This window comes from Capra hircus, chromosome 15 (assembly GCF_001704415.2).
Source record: "Capra hircus breed San Clemente chromosome 15, ASM170441v1, whole genome shotgun sequence".
NCBI classification, from domain to species: Eukaryota; Metazoa; Chordata; class Mammalia; order Artiodactyla; family Bovidae; genus Capra; species Capra hircus.
Window position 1 is genome coordinate 50,652,724 of NC_030822.1, and position 23,823 is coordinate 50,676,546.

Here is a 23,823-nt window from a genome sequence, read left to right on the forward strand (position 1 = left end):
CACTTCCTCAGGCTACCTCTTTTGACCAATGGGCCTAGGTAAAGGAAGTAAGAAGATAACTCTTCCAAAAGGAACTGAATCAAATCACCTACTGCTTGGGGTTTCCCAGGTGGCACAGTGGTAAAGAATCTGCCTTCCAACATAAGAGACATAAGAGATGTGGGTTTGATCCCTGAGTCAGGAAGGCCCCTCGAGTAGGAAATGGCAACCCACTCCAGTATTCTTGCCTGGAAAATTCCAGACAGAGGAGCCTGGCGGGCTATAGTCCATGGAGTTAAAAAGAGATGGACACGACTGAGCGACTAAGAACACACACACACACCTCCTGCTTAGGTGCCTAGATTTACACTAACTCAGTAATTAGTGGGATAGGGTCTCCAAAATCCACTGTGAGAGCTGGTTCTAGATCAAGAGTCTAGGGAGCTGGTTAGAGACAACTGCAAAAACCATTAGAAAGGGAGGGATATATATAGCTCAAAAGATATATATAAATAATAATATATATATATATATATATATATATATATATAAGCAGCAATCCTCAACATGTATATATCTTAAAAGAGAGCTTCAAGATAATGAAGCAAAAACTGGTAGAACTGGAAGCTGAAATGGACAAATCCATAGTTACAGTTAGAGACTTTAGCACTCCTTTCTCAGTAATTAACAGAATAAGAATACAGAAAATGGTGAGCAATATAAAGACTTGGCCAGTACTACAAACTTGACCTGACATTTTTAATACACATTTTCTAGCAACATCAGAAAACACATTTTTTTCCTAGTACATATGGAACTTTGTCCAAAACAGACCATATTCTAGGCTCAAAATATACCTTTATTAGGTTTAAAATAGTTGAAATAATACAAGATATGTTATCTGACTATAATAAAATTATAAATCATTAACAGAAATATAACTGGAAAATGTCCAAGAATTTGGAAAATACACAACACACATATGTAAATAACTCATGGGTCAAAAAGAAAGTCACAAGAAAAATTAGAAAATTTTCTAAATTCAATAAAAATACAATATATCAAAAATTATAGAATGTAGCTAAAGCAGTTGTTTAAAGAGAAATTTATAGAATTAAATGTTTACAAAGAAAAGAGGTCTCAAATAAATAATCTAAGCTTCCACCTTAAGAAGCTAGAAAAAGATGAGCAAACTAAACTCAAACCAAGAAGAAGGAAGAAACTAATAAAGATATGAGAGGAAAATCAGTTCAGTTCAGTCACTCAGTCATATCCAACTCTTTGCAACCCCATTAATCGCAGCACGCCAGGCCTCCCTGTCCATCACCAACTCCCGGACTTCACTCAGACTCACGTCCATCGAGTCAGTAATGCCATCCAGCCATCTCTGTCGTCCCCTTCTCCTCCTGCCCCCAATCCCTCCCAGCATCAGAGTCTTTTCCAATGAGTCAACTCTTCAAATGAGGTGGCCAAAGTACTGGAGTTTCAGCTTTAGCATCATTCCTTCCAAAGAAATCCCAGGGTTGATCTCCTTCAGAATGGACTGGTTGGATCTCCTTGCAGTCCAAGGGACTCTCAAGAGTCTTCTCCAACACTGCAGTTCAAAAGCATCAATTCTTCGGTGCTCAGCCTTCTTCACAGTCCAACTCTCACATCCATACATGACCACTGGAAAAACCATAGCCTTGACTAGACAGACCTTAGTCGGCAGAGTAATGTCTCTGCTTTTGAATATGCTATCTACGTTGGTCATAACTTTTCTTCCAAGGAATAAGCGTCTTTTAATTTCATGGCTACAGTCACCATCTGCAGTGATTTTGGAGCCCAGAAAAATAAAGTCTGACACTGTTTCCACTGTTTCCCCATCTATTTCCCATGAAGTGATGGGACCGGATGCCAAGATCTTCGTTTTCTGAATGTTGAGCTTTAAGCCAACTTTTTCACTCTCCTCCTTCACTTTCATCAAGAGGCTTTTTAGTTCCTCTTCACTTTCTGCCATAAGGGTGGTGTCATCTGCATATCTGAGGTTATTGATATTTCTCCTGGCAATCTTGATTCCAGCTTGTGTTTCTTCTAGTCCAGCATTTCTCATGATGTACTCAGTATATAAGTTAAATAAGCAGGGTGACAATATACAGCCTTGACATATTCCTTTTCCTATTTGGAACCAGTCTGTTGTTCCATGTCCAGTTCTAACTGTTGCTTCCTGACCTGCATACAGATTTCTCAAGAGGCAGGTCAGGTGGTCTGGTATTCCCACCTCTCTCAGAATTTTCCTGTTTACTGTGATCTACACAGTCAAAGGCTTTGGCATAGTCAATAAAGCAGAAATAGATGTTTTTTAAGAACTCTCTTGCTTTTTCGATGATCCAGCGGATGTTGGCAATTTGATCTCTGGTTCCTCTGCCTTTTCTAAAACCAGCTTGAACATCAGGAAGTTCACGGTTCACACATTGTTGAAGCCTGGCTTGGAGAATTTTGAGCATTACTTTACTAGCATGTGAGATGAGTGCAATTGTGCAGATATTTGAGCATTCTTTGGCATTGCCTTTCTTAGGGATTGGAATGAAAACTGACCTTTTCCAGTCCTGGGGCCACTGCTGAGTTTTCCAAATTTGCTGGCATATTGAGTGCAGCACTTTCACAGCATCATCTTTCAGGATTTGAAACAGCTCAACTGGAATTCCATCACCTCCACTAGCTTTGTTCGTAGTGATGCTTTCTAAAGCCCACTTGATTTCACATTCCAGGATGTCTGGCTCTAGATGAGTTATCACACCATCGTGATTATCTGGGTCATGAAGATCTTTTTTGTACAGTTCTTCTGTGTATTCTTGCCACCTCTTCTTAATATCTTCTACTTCTGTTAGGTCCATACCATTTCTGTCCTTTATCAAGCCCATCTTTGCATGAAATGTTCCCTTGCTATCTCTAATTTTCTTGAAGAGATCTCTAGTCTTTCCCATTCTGTTCTTTTCCTCTATTTCTTTGCATTGATCGCTGAAGAAGGCCTTCTTATCTCTTCTTGCTATTCTTTGGAACTCTGCATTCAGATGCTTTTATCTTTTCTCCTTTGCATTTCGCTTCTCTTCTTTTCACAGCTATTTGTAAGGCCTCCCCAGACAGCCATTTTGTTTTTTTGCATTTCTTTTCCATGGGGATGGTCTTGATCCCTGTCTCCTGTACAACGTCACGAACCTCATTCCATAGTTCATCAGGCACTCTATCTATCAGATCTAGGCCCTTAAATCTATTTCTCACTTCCACTGTATAATCATAAGGGATTTGATTTAGGTCATATTGGAACAGTCTAGTGGTTTTCCCTACTTTATTCAATTTAAGTCTGAATTTGGCAATAAGGAGTTCATGATCTGAGCCACAGTCAGCTCCCGGTCTTATTTTTGCTGACTGTATAGAGCTTCTCCATCTTTGGCTGCAAAGAATATAATCAATCGGATTTCGGTGTTGACCATCTGGTGATGTCCATGTGGAGAGTCTTCTTTTGTGTTGTTGGAAGAGGGTGTTTGCTACGACCAGTGCATTTTCTTGGCAAAACTCTATTAGTCTTTGCCCTGCTTCATTCCGCATTCCAAGGCCAAATTTGCCTGTTACTCCACGTGTTTCCTGACTTCCTACTTTTGCATTCCAGTCCCCTATAATGAAAAGGACATCTTTTTTGGGTGTTAGTTCTACAAGGTCTTGTAGGTCTTCATAGAACTGTTCAACTTCAGTTTCTTCAGCATTACTGGTTGGGGCATAGACTTGGATTACTGTGATACTGAATGGTTTGCCTTGGAAACGAACAGAGATCATTCTGTCGTTTTTGAGATTGCATCCAAGTACTGCATTTCAGACTCTTTTGCTGACCATGATGGCTACTCCATTTAGACGGACCTTATTTGGCAAAGTAATGTCTCTGCTTTTGAATATGCTATCTAGGTTGGTCATAGCTTAAATAAGTGAAATAGAAAGCAGAAAACCAACAGAAAACCCATAAAACCCAAAGCTGTTCCTTAAGGTTAGTGAATTTGATAAGCTTCTAGCCAGACTGATCAAGAAAAGAAGATACTAATATCAGGATTAAATGAGGAGACATCACTACAGACTCTAAAACATCAAAGGTTTATAATGAATATTATGAACAACTTTATGCTCATAAATTCAATACCTAAGATAAAATGAATTCCTTCAAAGACACAAACTATGAAAGCTCATTCAAGAAGGAACAACTTGAATCAAGCTATAAATAAATTTAATCATAGTTAAAATCTACAGTAAATATCAGGCACAGATGGCCTCACTGACAAATTCTACAAAATACTTAAGAAAGAAATAATATTCTACACAAACTCTTTCAGAAAAGGGAATAAGAAAGAACACTCACAAACTCATTTTATGAGGCCAGCACTATCCTAAAATTCTAGTATTAAACAAAGACAAAGACATTAAGAAAAAGAAAATTACAGATACATCAAAATGATCCTCATGAATGTAGATACAAACATTCTCAACAAAACATCAGCAAGATAAACCTTCCAATATATAAAAAGATTAACATTATATTATAGCCAAGTGAGATTTATTCTGGGAATTTGTGGCTGGTTAAACATTAAAAAAAAAAACAGTTAATATAATTCACTGTAATGGCACACTAAATTAAAAAAACTACATGAGTTTCTTAAGAGATGCAGAAAAAGAGGGAAAAAAGAAAAATAAAAGAGAAGTATAAGTCATACAGATTGGAAAAGAAGATATACACTGCGCCTTGTCATATACAACATGACTACCTACAATGAATTTACGAAAGAATTACTAGAGGCAATAAATCTAGCAAGGTTGCAAGATGCAAGGTCAATATACAAAAACAAATTGTATTTCTATCCTAGCAATGAACTGTTGAAAACTGAAATTAAAAATAGTACTATTTATAATAGCGCTTAGATACATGAAATCCTTAAGTAAAAATGTAACAAAATATGGGCAGGATTTATGTGGCAAAATACGAAACACCAATTACTTAAAGAAATCATAGAAAACTTAAATAAATGGACAGATACATTGGTTCATGGACAGAAAGGCTCAATATTATTAAGATGTCAATTCTACCCAATTTGTTCTACAGATTCAACAAAATCTCAAGCAAAATCCCAGCAGGAATTTTTTTTCTAAAATTCAATAACTTATCCTAATATTTATATGTAAAGGCAAAGGAATTAGAACAGCCAAAATAACTTTGAAAAGAAAATCAAACTTGAAATCCATACTGCCTGGATTTCAAGACTTATTTTAAAGCTACACTAATCAAGACAGCATACTACTAGCAAAAGGACAGACACATAGACCAGTGGAAAACAAGAGAGAATCCAGAAATAGAGTCTACCTATACAGTTAATTGTTTTTTCAACAAAGGTATAAACTTAATTAAATAGAAGAAAGACAGTCTTATCAATGAATACAACTAAACAATGACATTCATATTTTCAAATTAAAACAAAACAAAAAATTAATCTATACCTAGATCATATACAAAAATTAACTCAAATGAATCAATGTGCTTAAATGTAAAACCTAAAACTATAAAATGTCTGGAAAACATAAGAAATCTCTGTGATCTATGATTTGATATACCACCAAAAGCATAATCCATAGAAGAAAAAAAATCAGTAAGTTGAATGCCATCAAAATTTAAAATGCTTGCTATTTGAAAGTAACTGATAAAAAATAAAATAATAAGCCAGCATGAGAGAAAATATTTACCAAACAATTGTCTGATAAGGGATATATATATATATATATATATATATGGAGTATATAAATAACTTTCAGAATTCAATAATAAGAAAAGAACCCAGTACAAAAATGGGCAAAAGATTTTAACAGATATTTCACCAAAGAAGGCATCTGGGTAGCAAATAAGCACATGAGAAGATGCTCTATACTGTTAGTCACTAGGTACATACTAATTAAAACCACTATGTATCTATTAGAATGGCTAAAATTAAAGACAGAAACAAGAAAACTGAAAATACCATGGTGGTGAGGATTTGGAGCAACAGAACTCTCATATGTTGCTGATGGGAAAGCAAAATGGTACAGTCACTCTGGAAAACAGCTTGACAGGTTAAACATATACTTCCCATATGACTCAGCAATTCCACTTCTCTGTATTTACTGAAGAGAAATAAGAATTTATGTTCACACACAAACCTGTGAGTGGTTATAATAGCTTTCTTAATAAATTGCCGAAGAGGGTAAACAACCAGAATGTACTTCAGCTGATAAATGTTTAAATAAACCATGTCCTTCTGAACAGTAAAAAGGATCTAACTAGTGATACACACAAGATGAATCTCAAATGCATTACGCTAAGTAAAAGAAACCAGATTCAAAGAGCCACCTACATCTCCTTTTAGAAAAGGATAGAGTTACTAGATAGAAAATCAGTAAGAACAGAGATCTGAACAAAACAATCAATCAACAGTGTCTAATTGACATACATAGAACACTCCACTTTATAAGAGCAGAATACACAATTTTCAAGCACCCATGGAATAATCACCAAAGTGGGCATAAAATACACTTTAGCAAATTTAAAAGAATTGATATTATATAAAGTATGTTTTCTGACCATAATGAAACAAAAGTAGAAATCAATATCAGAAAGATAAGAGGAAAATTCCTAAACACTTGGAAATTAAACTTCTAAATAAACCATGAATCAAAGAGGAAGACTCAAATAAAATAATAATTTTTAAAAACAAAACTGAATGGAAATTAAAATATAACACATTAAAACACATGGGATGCCAGCAGTGCAGACAGTGAAATTTATCGCACTTAAGTGTTTATTAGAAGGTCCTCAAATTAAGAATCTATATTCCAACGTCAAAAACTAGGAAAAGGGCAAATCAAGCAAAAGGAAAGAAATAATCAGAAATCACCAAAAACTACAAAACATTGTTGAAAGAAATTAATGAGGACATAAATAAGCAGAAAGATGATCCATGTTCATGGATTGAAATACTTCATATTATTAAAATGTCCACATTTAATACAATCTACAGATTTAACACAATTCCTATCACTATCTCCATAGCATTTTTTTTGCATATACAGGAAAAATAATCCTCAAATTTATATGGAATCTCAAAGGATCCTGATTAGCCAAACCAATTTTGGAAGGGAAGAATAAAATTAGAGGACTCACATTTTCCTTATTTCAAAACGTATTACTAAGCTACAGTAATCAAAATAACAAGGGACTGGCATAAAAACAGACATATAGGCCAAAGGAATAGAACAGAGAGGGCAGCAATAAAACTCGCATATATGGTCAAATGACCCATAAATGTTTGCAGACCACCCAACAGTGAAAAGAGTTTCTTAAACAAATGGTGCTGGGAAAGTTGGATATACACATGCAAAAAGGAAAAGAAAGTGGACTCTTACCTTCATCATATACATAAATGAACTCAAAATGTATTAAAGACCTGAATGTAACATCTAAAACTGTAAAATTCATAGAAGAAAATATAGGGGGAAGCTTCATGACACTGGATTTGGCAATGATTTGTGGCTCAGACGGTAAAGCGTCTGTCTACAATGCGGGAGACCTGGGTTCGATTCCTGGGTCAGGAAGATCCCCTGGAGAAGGAAATGGCAATCCACTCCAGTACTATTGCCTGGAAAATCCCATGGACAGAGGAGGCTGGTAGGCTATAGTCCATGGGGTCGCAAAGAGTCGGACACTGCCGGGAGCCAGGGTGAGGAATCCCACGCGTGACAAGGTCATGCAGCAGAGATCTGATGGGCAAGGTCGAGTCAGATCTCAGGTTTTCCCCCTGGTATTTCCTGAGCATGTACTCAAAACACCAAAGTCTGCCGGCCTTTGTACTCTGCTTTGTACTCTGCTCTTCTGACACACTCTGGAAAAAGTCACCTTAAGGCTTTAGTCTTCTGCATTTGAAAGGGTGTTTCAATCCAAAAACCCCTCTGATAGCTTTCTAGCCTGCCTGCAGGACTGGTACAGCTGCGCATGTGATTGTTTGAGGCCTCCTGCTGCGGGAGGCACAAGAAGCTTAAAACATCCTAGGAACGTAGGGGCTTCCGAGGAGTCAAAATCATTAGAATAGGACTGATTAAAGGTTTCATTTGTTGAGCCAGTACTTGCTGCCAAATTTTCATATCTTTTATTTTTAGATATAGTTGGTATATAGAAAAACAGGTAGTAGACCTGGTATTAGCAACATTAGATCTTTGAGTTAAGTACTTTCTTTGTTATAACCCACTGCACCTTTGTTCTACAGGAATGTTACTTTATTTAGTACTTTGAGGATGATGCAGAGTAAAGAAAAAACACTTCTAGGGAAAAGGAGTTTTCTGGACAATTATCCAGGAAGAGAGCCATAAAAATGTTAACAGGCCTCTTGGCCAGAAGATAATGTAAACCACCTGAGACCTTTTGTATATGGGAGGGAATGGAAAAAGAAAGCCTTGTTTGTCTCAATGAGGGTCAGGACTGCTGCCCCTGCATAACTCTGCATATTTCACTATTTCTTTCTGTACAACTTGGGGTATATAAGCTGATTTTGAAAAATAGAGTTTTGGGAGTCTTGCACCGATGCTGGGCTTCCCCATGTCGTTCTTTTCTCCCCTTTCTTGGATGAATTCCCATCTGAAGCGGGGAGGCTCACCACGTCTACTTACTTGCCCTGGCTGCTAAGATCCACGCGATAGGGAGCCTAAGGCGGGGCACCCTTCGATATTCAAGTGAATGCCGGTTGCCTAACGTGGATGGTGCAAACCTCTTGTCTCGAGGTTTTATTGGTTTTCCCCGTAAACCAAGTTATTCGGCCTCATTTTCTCCACCTAAATTTCCTACTATACTATTTCTTCCTAATCTAATCTTATATTTTCTAAATACATAAGTTTTCCTCGCCTATCCGTCTCCCCTTCGAATCACCCTGGATCCAACGGGGCTGGACCCCGGCAGGACACGACTGAGCAACTTCACTTTCTTAGATACTACACCAAAACCAGAGACAACAAAAGCAAAAATAGACTTATGAGACTATATCAGACCTAAAAAACTTTGTACATCAAAGCATACAATTAACAGAGCTAAAAGGCAAATTACCAAATGGGAGAAAATACCTGCAAATCACATATCTGATAAGGGGTTAATATCCAAAATGTATAAAGATATCCTCCAACTCAACAACAAAAAATATAAAAAAAGATTTAAAAATGGGTAAAGCACTCAGTGTCAGACTTTATTTTTGGAGGCTCCAAAATCACTGCAGATGGTGATTGTAGCCATGAAATTAAAAGAGGCTTACTCCTTGGAAGGAAAGTTATGACCAACCTAGATAGCATAATCAAAAGCAGAGACATTACTTTGCCAACAGAGGTCCGTCTAGTCAAGGCTATGGTTTTTCCAGTCGTCATGTATGGATGTGAGAGTTGGACTGTGAAGAAAGCTGAGAGCCGAAGAATTGATGATTTTGAACTGTGGTGTTGGAGAAGACTCTTAAGAGTCTCTTGGACTGCAAGGAGATCCAACCAGTCCATCTTAAAGGCGATCGATCACTCTTGGGTGTTCACTGGAAGGACTGATGCTAAAGCTGAAACTCCAATACTCTGGCCATCTCATGCGAAGAGTTGACTCATTGGAAAAGACCCTGATGCTGGGAGGGATTGGGGCAGGAGGAGAAGGGGATGACAGAGGATGAAAATGGCTGGATGGCATCACCGACTCGATGGACATGAGTTTGAGTGAATTCCAGGAGTTGGTGATGGACAGGGAGGCCTGGCGTGCTGCGATTCACGGGGTTGCAAAGAGTTGGACACAACTGAGCGACTGAACTAAACTGAACTGAAAGCACTCAAACAAACATTTCTCCAAAGATGACATACAAATGACAAAACGCATACAAAAATATGCTTAACATCACTAATCATCAAAGAAATACAAATCAAAATCACTATGAGATAACATTTCACACCCATTAGGATGGATATCATTTGAAAAACACAAGATAACAGGTGTTGGTTGGTGGAGAAAATGGTGCACTGTTATTGTAATTGTAAAATGACACAACCACTATGAAAAAAAGTATGGTGATTCTTCAAGACTTAGAAAGAGAATTACCACATGATTCAACAATCCACTTCTGGGATTCAAAAGAAATATCTGCACATCCTTGTTCACAGCAGCACTATTCACAGTAACCAAGAGATGGGAGCAAACCAAATGTCTACTGATGGACGTGGTATATACATACAATGGAATATTATTCAGCCTTAAAAAGGAAGGAGATTCTGTCACATGCTACAGTATGGATGAAACCTGAAGATATTATGCTAAGTGAAATAAGTCAGTCACAAAAAGACTATACGATTCTTTTTATAAAAAGTATCTAGAGTAGTCAAATTTATAGAGACAGAAAGTAGAATGATGGCTGTCAGGTGGTTGTAAGGAGTTGGAGGGAGGGGCTGAGGAGCAGTTGATATTTTATACATATAGTTTCAGTTTTGCAAGTGTAAAAAATGTTCTAGAGTTTTGTTGCACAACAATGTAAATGTACTTAACATAACTGAACTGTACACTTAAAAATGGTTAAGAAGATAAATGTTATGTTGCATAGATTTTACCACAATTTTAAAAAAATGGTTAAGGTGGTAAATTTTGTCATATGTATTTTAATAAAATTTAAAAGTTTTAAATTGCATTACATGATAAAAAAAAAAGGAAAATTAAGACCTTTACACAATCTTATCTAGAAAACAAAAGGGGAGGAAAAACTTACCAACTCATTTTATGAAGCTAGTGTTACTCTGATATGAAAAGCACATAAATACAGCTTTTCGAAAAAGAATGCTACATACTGATAAATCTCATGATCCCAGACACAAAAATCCTCAATAAAATATTAGCAAACTAAATCCAACAATGTAGAGAAAGATATACATATACACTGTGACCAAGTGGAGTTTATTCTAAGTATGCAAAACCTTCCAATCAGTCCTTCCAATGACTTCCAATGGAAGCACTGATGTTGAAGCTGAAACTCCAAGACTTTGGCCACCTGATGCGAAGAACTGACTCATTTGAAAAGACCCTGATGCTGGGAAAGATTGAGGGCAGGAGGAGAAGGGGATGACAGAGGATGAGATGGTTGGATGACATCACCGACTCGATGGACATGAGTTTGAGTAAACTCGGGTAGTTGGTGATGGACAGGGAGGCCTGGCATGCTGCAGTCCATGGGGTCGCAAAGAGTCAGACGTGACTGAGCGACTGAACTGAACTGATGCAAAGCCTGGTTCAACACTTGAAAATCAATCAGTATAGCTCCCATATCAACTTGAGAAGGAAGAAAAATCATTTAACATTTATTGATACAGAAAAAGCATTTGAAAAAAATCTATTTTTGATAAAGACTCTCAGCTGTTAGAAACAGAGGGGAACTACCTGATACAGACTATTTACAAAAAGCCTATAGCTAACATTATACTTAGTGGTAAAAGACTGAATGATTTTCCTAAGATTGGGAGCAAAGCACTCTTATGCAATATAGGTACTAGATGCTATAGCCACTGCAATAAAGTAAGAAAAAGAAACAGTCTTGTACACGGAAAGTCAGAAATAAAATTTTTCATATTTACAAATGACATGAAATACTTAGGTATAAATCTAACAAAAGATTGAAAAGGTATGTTAAAAATTATAAAATGTTTATGGAAGAAATCAAAGAATGTCTAAATAAATGGAGAGAAACACTGTGTTCATGAACTGGAAGATCCAGTATAGTAAGTATGTGAAACCTCCCCACCTGATGTAAGTTTAATAAAATTTCTTTCAAAATCCCAGAAAGACTATTTGTAAACAGAAACAAGATTAGTCTAAGATTTATATATTAGAAAAGCAAAGGCCCAAGAATAGCTAAAATAGTCTTGAACAAAGAGAAGAATCATTCTCTGTGATATTGGTAGGACAATAAGACACATAGATCAGTGAAACAAATCAGAAAACCCCAAAATATACTCAAACAAAATAGGCTCTTTCAATTTTTAAAAAGTTACAAAAGCAATGCAATAAAGGAAGACAATCTTCTCAACAAATGGTACTGGAGCAACTGGACAACTATAGGCCAAAAAAAAGAAAAGAACCTCAACTTAAACCTCTCACATTGTACCAAATTTAACCCAAAATAGATTATGGATTTAAATGTACAATTTAAAACTATAAAACCTTTGGTGGAAAAAAAAAACATACCAAAACACTTCACACTGAAACTTTGGAAGTACTCTCTTTAAAGTGAGGAACAAGATAAAGGAAAATGCTCTCTTTTATCATTCATTTAAAATATACTGGAGGAGGTCCTATCTAAGAAATAGAAAAAAGAGATAAAAATATTTGCAGATATGATTGCCTACCTAGAAATTCAAAAGAAAGCAAATATTAGCTATTCTATACATTAGTAAAACTGATGGACACATGATCAACATATAAAATTAAACAGTATTCCTAAACACAAATTAGAAAGCAGTGACAGAGGAAAAAAGAAGATTTCATTTTAATAGCAATAAAATGTATAAGATGCCCAGAAATAAATTTAACAAAGCTGCGCAAGTACATTGTGAGAGGATTAGAAACACTGGTGAAGTACATAAAAGAGTCTCTGAATTAAATGGAAAGACGTCTTATGTTCAGAGAGAAGATGTAACAGCATCAAGACGTCAATTCTCTCAAATTAGTCAATGAATTCAATGTAACTGGAATGCAAATTATAGCAGGATTTATGTGAAACTTGATAAGCCAATCCTAAAATTTTAGGGAAAAGGATCTAAAACATCTAATCTGAATTAGATTCAGTTAACCTGAATCTAGAAAAAGAACAATTAGGTGAGGAAACATATTCTTACTGGAAATTCAGACTTACTATAATTCAACAATGTAATAGAGCAATTTTGTAATGGTACAGGAATGGACTATACATCAATGGAATAGAACAGGACTCTGACAAAGAATCATGAATGCACGTAAAAAACTAGATATATAACTGAACTGGTCTTACAGATCAATGGTGAATACCAACTATGATTGTGGAGGAAAAAAACAGTCTTAGATTGCCATTAGAGACTAAACACAAAAATAGATTCCAGACAGATCAAAGCCATAAATGTGAAAGCACTTTTAGGAAAAGCCCACAAGATTATATTCAGTGATCTTTGGAAAGGCAATGATTTCTTGACCAAGATGGAATAAGAATAAAGCACAGAGGGACTTCCCTGGCAGTCCAGTGGTTTAAGACTCCATGCTTCCACTGCATGGGCTGTGGGTCTTCATCCCTGGTTGGGGAACTAAGATCCCACACACTGTACAGTGTGGCCAAAAATTAAAAAAAACAATACACTGTAGAACAAAGGACTGATACACGTTATAGTAAATTTTTAAAACTTCTTTTCAACAAAATACAAAGTGAAAATATCAGATTGAAAAGGTACACAAGAAAAAACTGGAATGTATATTGACAAAGCATAAGAAGATCCTACTTTATACTTTAATAGATACATAAAATATAATGAGTAGACATCAGCTATATACAGGACTTCCCTGGTAGCTCAGATGGTAAAGCATCTGTCTACAACGCGGGAGACCTGGGTTCCATCCCTGGGTCGGGAAGATTCCCTGGAGAAGGAAATGGCAACCTACTCCAGTACTCTTGCCTAGAAAATTGGGTTGGTTACTTTTTGGAGGAAGAAATAGGACTAAGAACAGAGACAAAAAGGTACTCCAGTTTTATCTGTAATATTATCTATTTCAGTGAAAAATTAAATGAGTAAAATACTAAAAATCATCAGTTCTGAACCATGTGAACATGAGTATTTATATATTATTCTCAGTATTTTATTTTAATTCTAACAAAGCAAACAAAAACAATAAAAGATAAAACTGGCCCCATGCCCTGGCCAAAACAAAAAGTTTAGACAACAAAGAAAATTTCCCCCAAGACCATGATTTGGGAGGGTTGGTTCTCATTCTTTCTTTCCTTTGCAGCTATTTTCAAATTCTCAGATATTAACTCTAATCAAGATTACGAAGGCAGCCTATCTTCTGCTAGGCTGGGAAAGTGGAAAGAAGTCACAATCAAGTCCAAGGTAATTGGAATGACAAAGGCGGTAAGCAACAGGGAGAGCTAACATTTCAGAGGCTCTCCGTGGTGCGCCAAGCAGAAAGCCCCTTTTGTTTCTCATCAGACTTGCAGCTGAATGTGAGGAGTGCTGTGTCACGGCCCTTGTCAGAGGATGATGGAGTCTGGCAGTATGGAGAAGCCCAGGAGACTCTGTCTAACGGAGGAATGTTCCCTCACAACAGCAGGTCCTCTGTCTGGAAGGGATATGAGGGAACGACACGGCACACTAGGATTTCTCCAGCACCCAGGGCAAAATAAGCCTTCATTGAGGTGGGGTCCAAATACAGCCTGCTGCCCTGCTCTCACAGTAACATGAAGATACAATCAGCTCCATTTAGAAAAGCCATTAGTCTTAAGCAGGAAAAAACATGCTCTCCATATTTTAAAAAGCTGGCTACCACTAATGACAATCCAATAAACATTTGAGGAATGCCTACTACAATACCTGACATCATAAATAAGGATTTCCCAGGGCACAGTTTAGGGACTCCTTGGGACAAACATAAAGTGAGATACTAAAGGAGGATAAAAGCAAAAAGAAAAGCCTTTAAGAAAACTTTATTTCTCGCACTGCCACTCTGTCTCTGACAGCAGCATTTCTTCCCATCAAATAACTGCTCACTGGAGCTATGCCTCTCACAGCTCCCTTTTATGAAAAACAAAATTCTAAAGTCTAAAAAAAGACACCCCAAATCAATGCATTTACTTTCCCTGTCTTTAAAAATAAATAGAAACCATTGGACCCCCCCGAAAAGATACATGATATGCTGATTTCTAAAAGAAAAGTTAACATGGTTTTTCTTTTTCTGTTTCTCTTTAAAACTAAACACAGGGGAGCTCTGTATTAGTTAAGAAGGAAATAAGTAACTTAAATTCAGTCTCTCGGGAAATTAAGAGATAAAGAAAACATAAAAAAGGAAAAACTGATAAATACAGGCAATGTAGAAAGATGTCTGATAAATGGAAAGGCAAAAAATAATAAATAGGTACATTGTAACATGTGGCAGATTCATAAATGTGGAGTTTTTTCTCTATATATGGTACTTTTATACCCCAAGAGAAATCAGACCTATAAATACCAGAAAATACATAGAATTTCACAAGGTATTTTCTAAAAATGGCTTCAAATTCTACAGTGAAATTCAGTCCTAACGTGTACCTTTATAAAGAGAAATAAAGGACCACTGATGCACATATCCTCCTTTACTCAAGTCTCAGTTATTAACTAGGTCTCTGGGTCTCTCTCAGCTTCTCCTTCTAAACACAAACCTAAATCTGCCCATACAACTTTCCTACATGAAGCCTTTCAATGATTTCCCACGGCCCACAAGAAAAAGTCCTAGTCTACTGGCATGGCCGAAGAATTGATGCTTCTGAACTGTGGTGTTGGAAAAGACTCTTGAGAGTCCCTTGGACTACAAGGAGATCCAACCAGTCCATTCTAAAGGAGACCAGTCCTGGGTGTTCATTGGAAGGACTGATTCTGAGGCTAAAACTCCAATACTCTGGCCACCTCATGTGAAGAGTTGACTCATTGGAAAAGACTGATGCTGGGAGGGATTGTGGGCAGGAGGAGAAGGGGACAACAGAGGATGAGATGGCTGGATGGCGTCACTGACTCGATGCACATGAGTTTGGGTGAACTCCGGGAGTTGGTGATGGACAGGGAGGCCTGGCGTGCTGCAATTCATGGGGTCACAAAGAGTAGGACACAACTGAGCAACTGAACTGAACTGAACTGAACTGGCATGGCACACCAAGGTCTTAAATGGCCTGCCCTGGTTTCTACCTTCCTCCCGTGTTATCTGCCACAACTTCCCATTTAATTCTTATCATTAAGTCATACTGGAACTAAAGACTTATTTCATACCTCTGTGCCTTAACTTCCCACAAACTCCTTTCTGTCTGGAATATTCTCCCCTCATCTTCACCAGATTAACTCAGTCATGAGAAATCTAAGTTCGGTGTTGATAAATACAAACAATGGTAGGTTAAGAGAATGGCAGGAGACAGAGGTGTGCTGTTTCAGCTAGCTTGGTCAGGAAGGGAGTCTCTGATGAGGTATCAGAGAGAGAGCCCAGCAACTGATGTGGGACATTCTGAACAGGGGAAACAACGCAAAGGCCTGAGGTGGAGTGTGCTTGGTGTGTTTGATGAACGGCAAGGATTTTTTCCCCCATGTATTTGAGTTCTTATAAACTGGCTGCCATGAGAATTGGGCTTCCCTGGTGGTTCAGATGGTAAATAATCTGCCTGCAATGTGGGAGACCTGGGTTCGAACCCTGAGTTGGGAAGGTCCCCTAGAGGAGGGCATGGCAACCCACTCCAATATTCTTGCCTGGAGAATCCCCATGGACAAGGGAGCCTGGCGGGCTACAGTTTATGGGGTCCCAAAGGGTTGGACATAAATCTCCAAGAATGGAGAGATGGAGAGACTAAGCACAGCATGTGGAGAATATGGGGCAAGGGTGGATATAGGGAGGCCAACTGTAATAGGAAAGAACAAATCTGACTCCATATTAGATCTGTTATATTTTACTTTATTATACAGGTTATATATATTATTATATTATGTTATTATATTATACTATTATACAGGTTAGCCCATTGTCATGACTCTGACCTTTAAAAGTGCAACACTTTTCATTGGATAAGATATGAGATTAAAAAAAGCAGCAGGATAGAGAATAGCACTTCTCTCCTTGGAGGTTTACAGGGACATCAGTGACCCGACCTACTCAGACAGCAAGAAGGATTACCACAGCAAGAAGTTTGCAAAAACAAACCAAATGCCCTCCCCTTTTAATATAAAAGAAGCCTGAATTCTAACTCAAGTACGATGATTCTTTGAGATGTTAATCCACCACCTTCTCAGTCTTCTGGCCTTCAAAATAAAGTCGCTCTTCCTTGTCCTAACAACTTGTCTCTTGATTTATTGGCCTGCTGTGCAGTAAATAGTGCAAGCTTAGAGTTGGTAACACAATTGGAAGGCAACTATAATAATAAAGGTAAGAGATGAGGAAGGCTTGAACTAAAACAATGCTAAGAAGTATTAAGATTCTATATATTTTTGAAAGCAGAACTGAAAAAAGCAAAATGGACTAGTTGTGGGGTATAGGAGAAAGAAATCAGGGATGATGCCCAACTCTTAATCTTGAGCAACTGGAAGAATGAAGAGATGGAGGAACATGTGCACAGCAGCAGATAAAGCAGGGAAGGCGAGGGGCCAAGGAAAGGTAAAGAAGGGACCAAAAGTGAGATTTTGGACACATTAGGGTTAAACATCAGATAGAGATGTCAGGTAGATATCTGGAAATATTAGTTTGGAATTTAGGGGCAGATAGATCAGAGCTGAATAAATTTGGCAATTATTTGAAACTAAAAGGTGTGGAAAGCCACAGGACTAGATAAAAGCACCTATGGGATGAGTACAGAAGAGAAGAGATGCAAAGATGAAATCCTGAGATAACTGGATTTTTAGAAGTTGGGAACATGAGGAGTCTCCAGCAGAGGAAATATATCTCTAGCTTAGTCCAGATGGCAACCTTCTTAAGAATAGATACTACTATTTTGTCTTATCTGCAGCTTCTGGCTCAGTGCCTCTTAGTTCATAGTAGATATTCAGTAAATAAATTAAACTGCCCTTTGAAACCCATCTAGAATCTAGAGTTATTTCCTAGAAGGTCTCCTGGTAAAATGTGAGTCCAACGACTGAAATATGACCCACCCAGTGAGGACATCTTTTCAGCCACTGGCAGCACCCACTGAACGGACTCTGAAATAGTGTGCCACCACCGTACGAGCCGTGAAGAGACCAGCAGAAATGAAGACTCTAAAGAGAAATCCAGTGACTGGAGGCTCAAACACTGTGATGCTTAAAGACCAAGAATCATGCAACAGAAATGTTTCATCTTCTACCGTTTACAAAATAGATAAATACGGAACACACGGGCAACTCCTCTGCTTGGTGTGTGTCAGCCCATAGTTACCGTAAACAGACACAGTGGAGAGGCTAAGCCTCCAGCTCCACCTACCAGTAGAAAGGGAGCACCTGTAAGGAGCTGTAACACTCTAAGTAAGTATGTCTCCCTTCAGTCCTCTAAACATTTTATTCTGTTCATCATAAAAACTAAAGTGGTACAGGTAACTCGAGCTTGTATTTTATTCTGAGATAGAAAAAAAGAATATGTAAATTTCTGGATCACCTTTAAAGTGTTGCCAAAATGACTAATCATATGGAAACAGATGTGTGTGAATAATCTGACTGACTCACAAAATAACTTTGCTACCATAAGGGACCCTGAACAGATCATAATGGCCTTTTATTCAAGCTCTCAAGAGACATTTTGGCTAACTTTTCTTACTTATGTCTAAGTTGAGCAGAAGTATTTGGTGATTAATGACACAAGACAGGAAAATAAGAGGAGAAGACTGGGGAGTCTAAACCTGGGGAAGGATGCTGGGAAAGTCAGAATTTATAGGGAAATCAAGATTTTAAAAATCCACGGTCAAGTGAAAAGGAATGTTTTCTTCAAAATAAACAAATACCTCAATCCTACCAGGAAACTAAAGCTCAAGTATGATTCTGTATGAAACATTAAATTATCCAGGAAGTCAAACTTTCACCTTTTACTAACTATGAACTGTGCTATTCACTATTCATTGGTGTTTTGGGGAGAAATTACGCGTGTAACTTGGAGGACAATTAAAGAGATGGTAAGTATAGTACTAAATGCCCTGTTTATACATCACTCAATTCATAATGAATGCATTTAATATAAATTCCTCTCTGTTATTCACCATTTCATCTTGCATCAGCATGAATGCTATTATATTATTTTTAAAATGGCTAACACAGCTCCTGGCATATTATAGTGGCTCAAATATCAGTCCACCAGGAGACTTATAAGAAAACTACTAGGGAATGTGTACTACAGTGGATATATGTCAACTTTGGCATCAGAATGCCCTTCTGATTTGAGGGAAACTCAAGACAGATGAGAGGCAGAAACCACATCCCACTACAGAAGCTCTTAAAGAGTAGATATTCTATTTTTCCCCTGGAAGCTAGAACCTGGGAAGGTGACATAAATCTGTCTAACTATAGCTGGAATTTTAAATCCTAAGATGTAATACAAGGACATGAGGACTGACAGAGATTACTCACAGCAGATAAGGAAGAGTCAAACATTCAAAAGCATGGCTGCAAAATACCTGCAGTGAAGTCTAGCAACTTACTGATGACTGTCCAGTGACCAGTGGAAGCAGGATACTGTTTGTACAGTGAGATCTACAGAAATCTTGGCTGTGCCTGCCTTCCCCTCAACTCTGCCAAGCCTAATTCTCTAATCTTATCAATTCTGAGCCCTACATAGTATTCATTATTCTTTTACTAAATTCCTGTTCTACTTAAGTGGGCCAGAGTTGATTTCTGTTCTGTGCCCTATGGGCCTGCTACCAGGCAGTTGATTCCCCAGCAATAGTACCTCAGGTAATTAAAGGTGATTTGGGATTGGTTTCTGGCCTAGTAGAGGCCAGTGGATATCACAATATTCATGGGAGGGATTTTGCAAGTCCTTGCCATGGAGTGGTGAAATAACTAATTATCACTTGAGTTCACATGAAATGCTCTAGGAGACTGACAGAGTGCTGCCAAGAATAAAACACATGATGGGAATGAACAATCCAAGACTATGAGCACCTGCTATTCTAAGGGTACAAAATAGAGAATATTACATAAAGAGAATGTTAATGTCAAGTTCCTATAAAGGATCTTTGCTCTCTTACAACAGAGCTGAAGTAGCCATAAAAACAAATATACAAGATTTTATGCTCTAGGTTGCTGAATCATAGGTCATTTTGCATCCATACTGGAACTATCCTATGAAAGTTGAAGCACTAAAGGGAGAGACACAGGGCATATATTAGAATGGAAGTATATATAAGGAAGGACTCGGAGGACTTGGAAATATCCTGAATCCCTAAATCCTCACTGGGTCCAATAAGACTGTTCCTCTGTGGCTTGAAAAGGCAGTAAAATCCCCTTGCCTGAGGGAATTACCTTGCAAGTGTAAACTGATTCCCCATTTGCCTCCTCCCTCCACATACATACTCTACTGCACCACCATCAGTCAAATCACAGCACTGTCTGTGGGATCAATTACAAAAACATCAAAACATTTACAAGTCTTTGGTCATTTATATGGAGAAACATATGGGAAATGAATATAGGGAATATAAGAAATAAGTTGTGTTAACCAAGGGGAAAGAAAACAATTCTAAATCTGGCTGATTTTGTGTAGGTATATTACCAAAGGTTCTGAATTTTAAAAAACCTAGTGGCTAGCTTCAATGGTTTCGAATCACTTAGAGTGGTTCTAAGCTGGCTGACTGGAAATTGGACTCAATGGTGGCGGTCTATGCTAAAACAAGTTGAAACGTCACAAATTCTTTGAGCTAACGTGGAAGGAGGAATTCAGAAACTGCAAGACACAGGGATGAAGGAAATTACGGTCACCCTGCTATCACTTCACCCATTCTCCAGCCACGGACCCTACAAAGACCCAGAGATACTTCCTTCCCCAAGGCCTTGCAAAATACATTAATGAGCAGGGCACACACATCCTTGGAAAACATTTTATAGGCCAGGGATGCTGGTGGGAGACACTGAAATCTGGTTGCCCATTTCAATATTTCAATATCAGGAAGGAAGGAAGAGACCAGGTGGCAGCATCAAGCTACTACTAACTGTAACTACTTACTACTAGTGAGTGAGAAAAGAGGCATAATAACAAAAAGAGGCATCAAGGCCAGAGTGGTAACTAAAATAGCTTGACTGCATAAATCTTTGGTAGTAGGTAATTAATTGATCACAGTCTATGTAGGATTGGAATAGGTTATCTCATTACAAGGAGAAAGAAAAGTGTTTTCATTTGTATAAGAAATTTATTAGGGTAGGTAAGAAATGTTTAATACATAACTTAGGAGAAAAGGTATATATCTAGATGTTAATTAAAGCAATCTCTGTGTCAGACTATAGTAAGTGTTCTTTTTGCTGAATTGCTCCTACATGGGAAGAAGTCCCAAGATTAGGGGAAGCAAGATTATGACTTCTCACTGCAGAAGCCAAAATGGAACAGATAAGCCCACTTCTTATCTCTGGGGAGACAGTGTGGGCACATGCCTTAAACCAGCCAATCAATCGGTCAGATGCATAGGTCTCAACTTAGGGAATGAAGCAAAGTTCAGTAGCAAATTATTTTCAATGCTAATGGAGAAATCAAAAGTCCACGACACTGCTGCAAGTGTTCAGTGGTGAAGTCCAGCGCACTGTGCCAACAGAAAGCTATAAAGAAGACTGTAAGAGGAAAGCTTGGCTCTCCTTGCTTTCCTTCCTGTCTAAACCGGGTTCTCTAGACCATCTAGCAATTCTTTTAGTTTCTCAATATCCTTCCAATAAAGTCCTCCCCTGGATGAAGATGATTTCTATGACATGCACTCGAGATAGTGATTACCACAGAGGCACAAAAGCACTTTAGGAAAATTACCCCATCAGGGACAGAAACACTTTACTGCCATATATACACTACTTCCTGCAGCAGACTGGAAGTTAAGTGACCTGTCATGACAAACGTATGCTTAAAGCCAGAATATTTACTTCTTCTAAAACATTAGATTGAATCAAATGAAACTATAGATATCAGATTATAGTTTTCTTAACCTAAAAAATTTTTTTACATGGTTTAACTTAATATTTCTGGGTTGCGCTAAAGGCATAGCCGTATTTCTTCCTAACTAGCTGTTCTTAGCTAATTTTAAAAGTTTACCTTCAAAATCCTTACTTAATTGTCTAACATTTTAAACATTTAAGCATTAAAATTCTACTGCTAATAGCACAACTCTCTTACACAGCCCTGGCTGAGCCTTACAGTATGGAAACTCTCTTAAAGTCTGTAAATAACAGAGAACTCTGGGGAAAAAAAATGTTCAGTAGGAATGAATTAGGACTTTCTTGTAGCTCAAATGGTAAAGAATCTGCCTGCAATGCAGGAGACCCAGGTTCGATCTCTGCATCAGGATGATTCTCTGGAGAAGGGAATGGCAACCTACTCCAGATTTCTTGCCTGGACAATCCCATGGACAGAGAAGCCTGGCGGGCTACAGTCCAGGCGGTCGCAGAGAGTCGGACATGACTGAGTGTTATGTGCCAGATGCCAGGAATGAATTAGAATCACTGAAATTTGTGAACAGAATGTGGTTTGACTCACATTCAGTCTTAACTTGCATCTTGTTGTCTGAAACTCCTCCTGTTGAATGCTGTTCTTACACTCTTTAAGAAAAGAATTACTTTTGGGGTAACTGATTCTAGTTTCCAATACCCATAAACCTGTTTAGGGAGTCTTTTTCCCTTTATGTTTACATATATAATATCTGCTACATTATCTTTACATTTGTAGAATATTAGTTTCTCACCAAATAATATGTGTTAACCCTTCACATTCAGGCCTCAGCATTTCTCTTCCGACCCAACATCCTCGTTTCTTTCATATTTCCTATTTAAGGAGTCTGTTCTCTAGTCCCTTTCTCATAAGCACTAACCCTCACGTACATTTGCCAAGCTTTCCAAACTGCAGAACATAATGGAGATTAAAAGCAGATGCAATGTGAAAAAAAAAAAGACCAGTTTTGGGGGTGGGTGAAAATGTGCTCCTGGAGGAAAGGAACAAAAAGGAATCGATGATATGGAAGACGGAGTGGGAACTACTGGAAGCAGCCAAATACTTACCCAAACGTTCCTAATACAAGTGCAAGGCTAGAAGAAATACACTATGGAGAATAACATAAAACAGGTTTGCTTTTTGTGTTTCTTCCTTTATTTTTAAAACCTATCACCAAAGTCTTCTAAGAGGGTCCAATAACAAGTTAGTAGATTTTGCTCTAAAGAAATAGTTCTTAAGTTGCCTTAATACTTGCTAAAGTGTTGCTAAGCTGATGAGGGATTTTTACCTGAATGGCACTTCTTCCTGTGGGACATCCACATAGTAACGGATAAAAAATCTCTCGGAGTCTTCTCGCTCACCATCAGTAACAACGCTGCCATTAAGTTTGGAGACTGATGGCAATCTATAAATAAAAAGCAAAAGATACAATAAAATGATTGTCTTGAGGCCCAGTCTTATTCTCTTGAAAGGATGCATTTGATGCAGCTCCGCTTGTGTACAACCACTTACATGAACTAACGTGACAGAAAATAAATAGACCAAAAATATCTCTAAAGTTGCATTTTTGGAAGTAACACTGACCTTTTATAACCATACCTCACCTTTCAAAATAAGATTCTATACAGTACTGTCCAAACTTAAATATGATGCAACCCACACATGTAATTTAAATTCTCTAGTATCCACATTTTAAAAAGTAAACAAACAAGATTAATTTTAATACTACATTATATTTAATCTAATATATCTAGGATATATTTCAACCTATAATTGACAATAAGTAACTAAGATACTTCACGTTCTTTTTGTTCATATAAACTTGTTTGAAATCTAGTATGAGTTTTTTCATTTACAGTACATTCCAATTCAGACTAGCCATAATGTCAAGTGTTCCAAAGTCACACATGGCTTGATGGGGCCACACT

General features: G+C 37.6%; 1 protein-coding gene across 3 annotated transcripts in view; it reads right to left on the reverse strand.

Annotated features, from left to right (window-relative positions):
- TBCEL (tubulin folding cofactor E like) overlaps positions 1-23,823 on the reverse strand; it is a 72,390-nt gene that overhangs the window by 13,184 nt on the left and 35,383 nt on the right. For all 3 annotated transcript variants that reach the window (XM_018059642.1, XM_018059643.1, XM_005689558.3), the window contains exon 7: positions 23,184-23,300. In XM_018059642.1, coding sequence (XP_017915131.1) covers positions 23,184-23,300 — 117 coding nt within the window. The remainder of the gene's footprint in view (positions 1-23,183; positions 23,301-23,823) is intronic.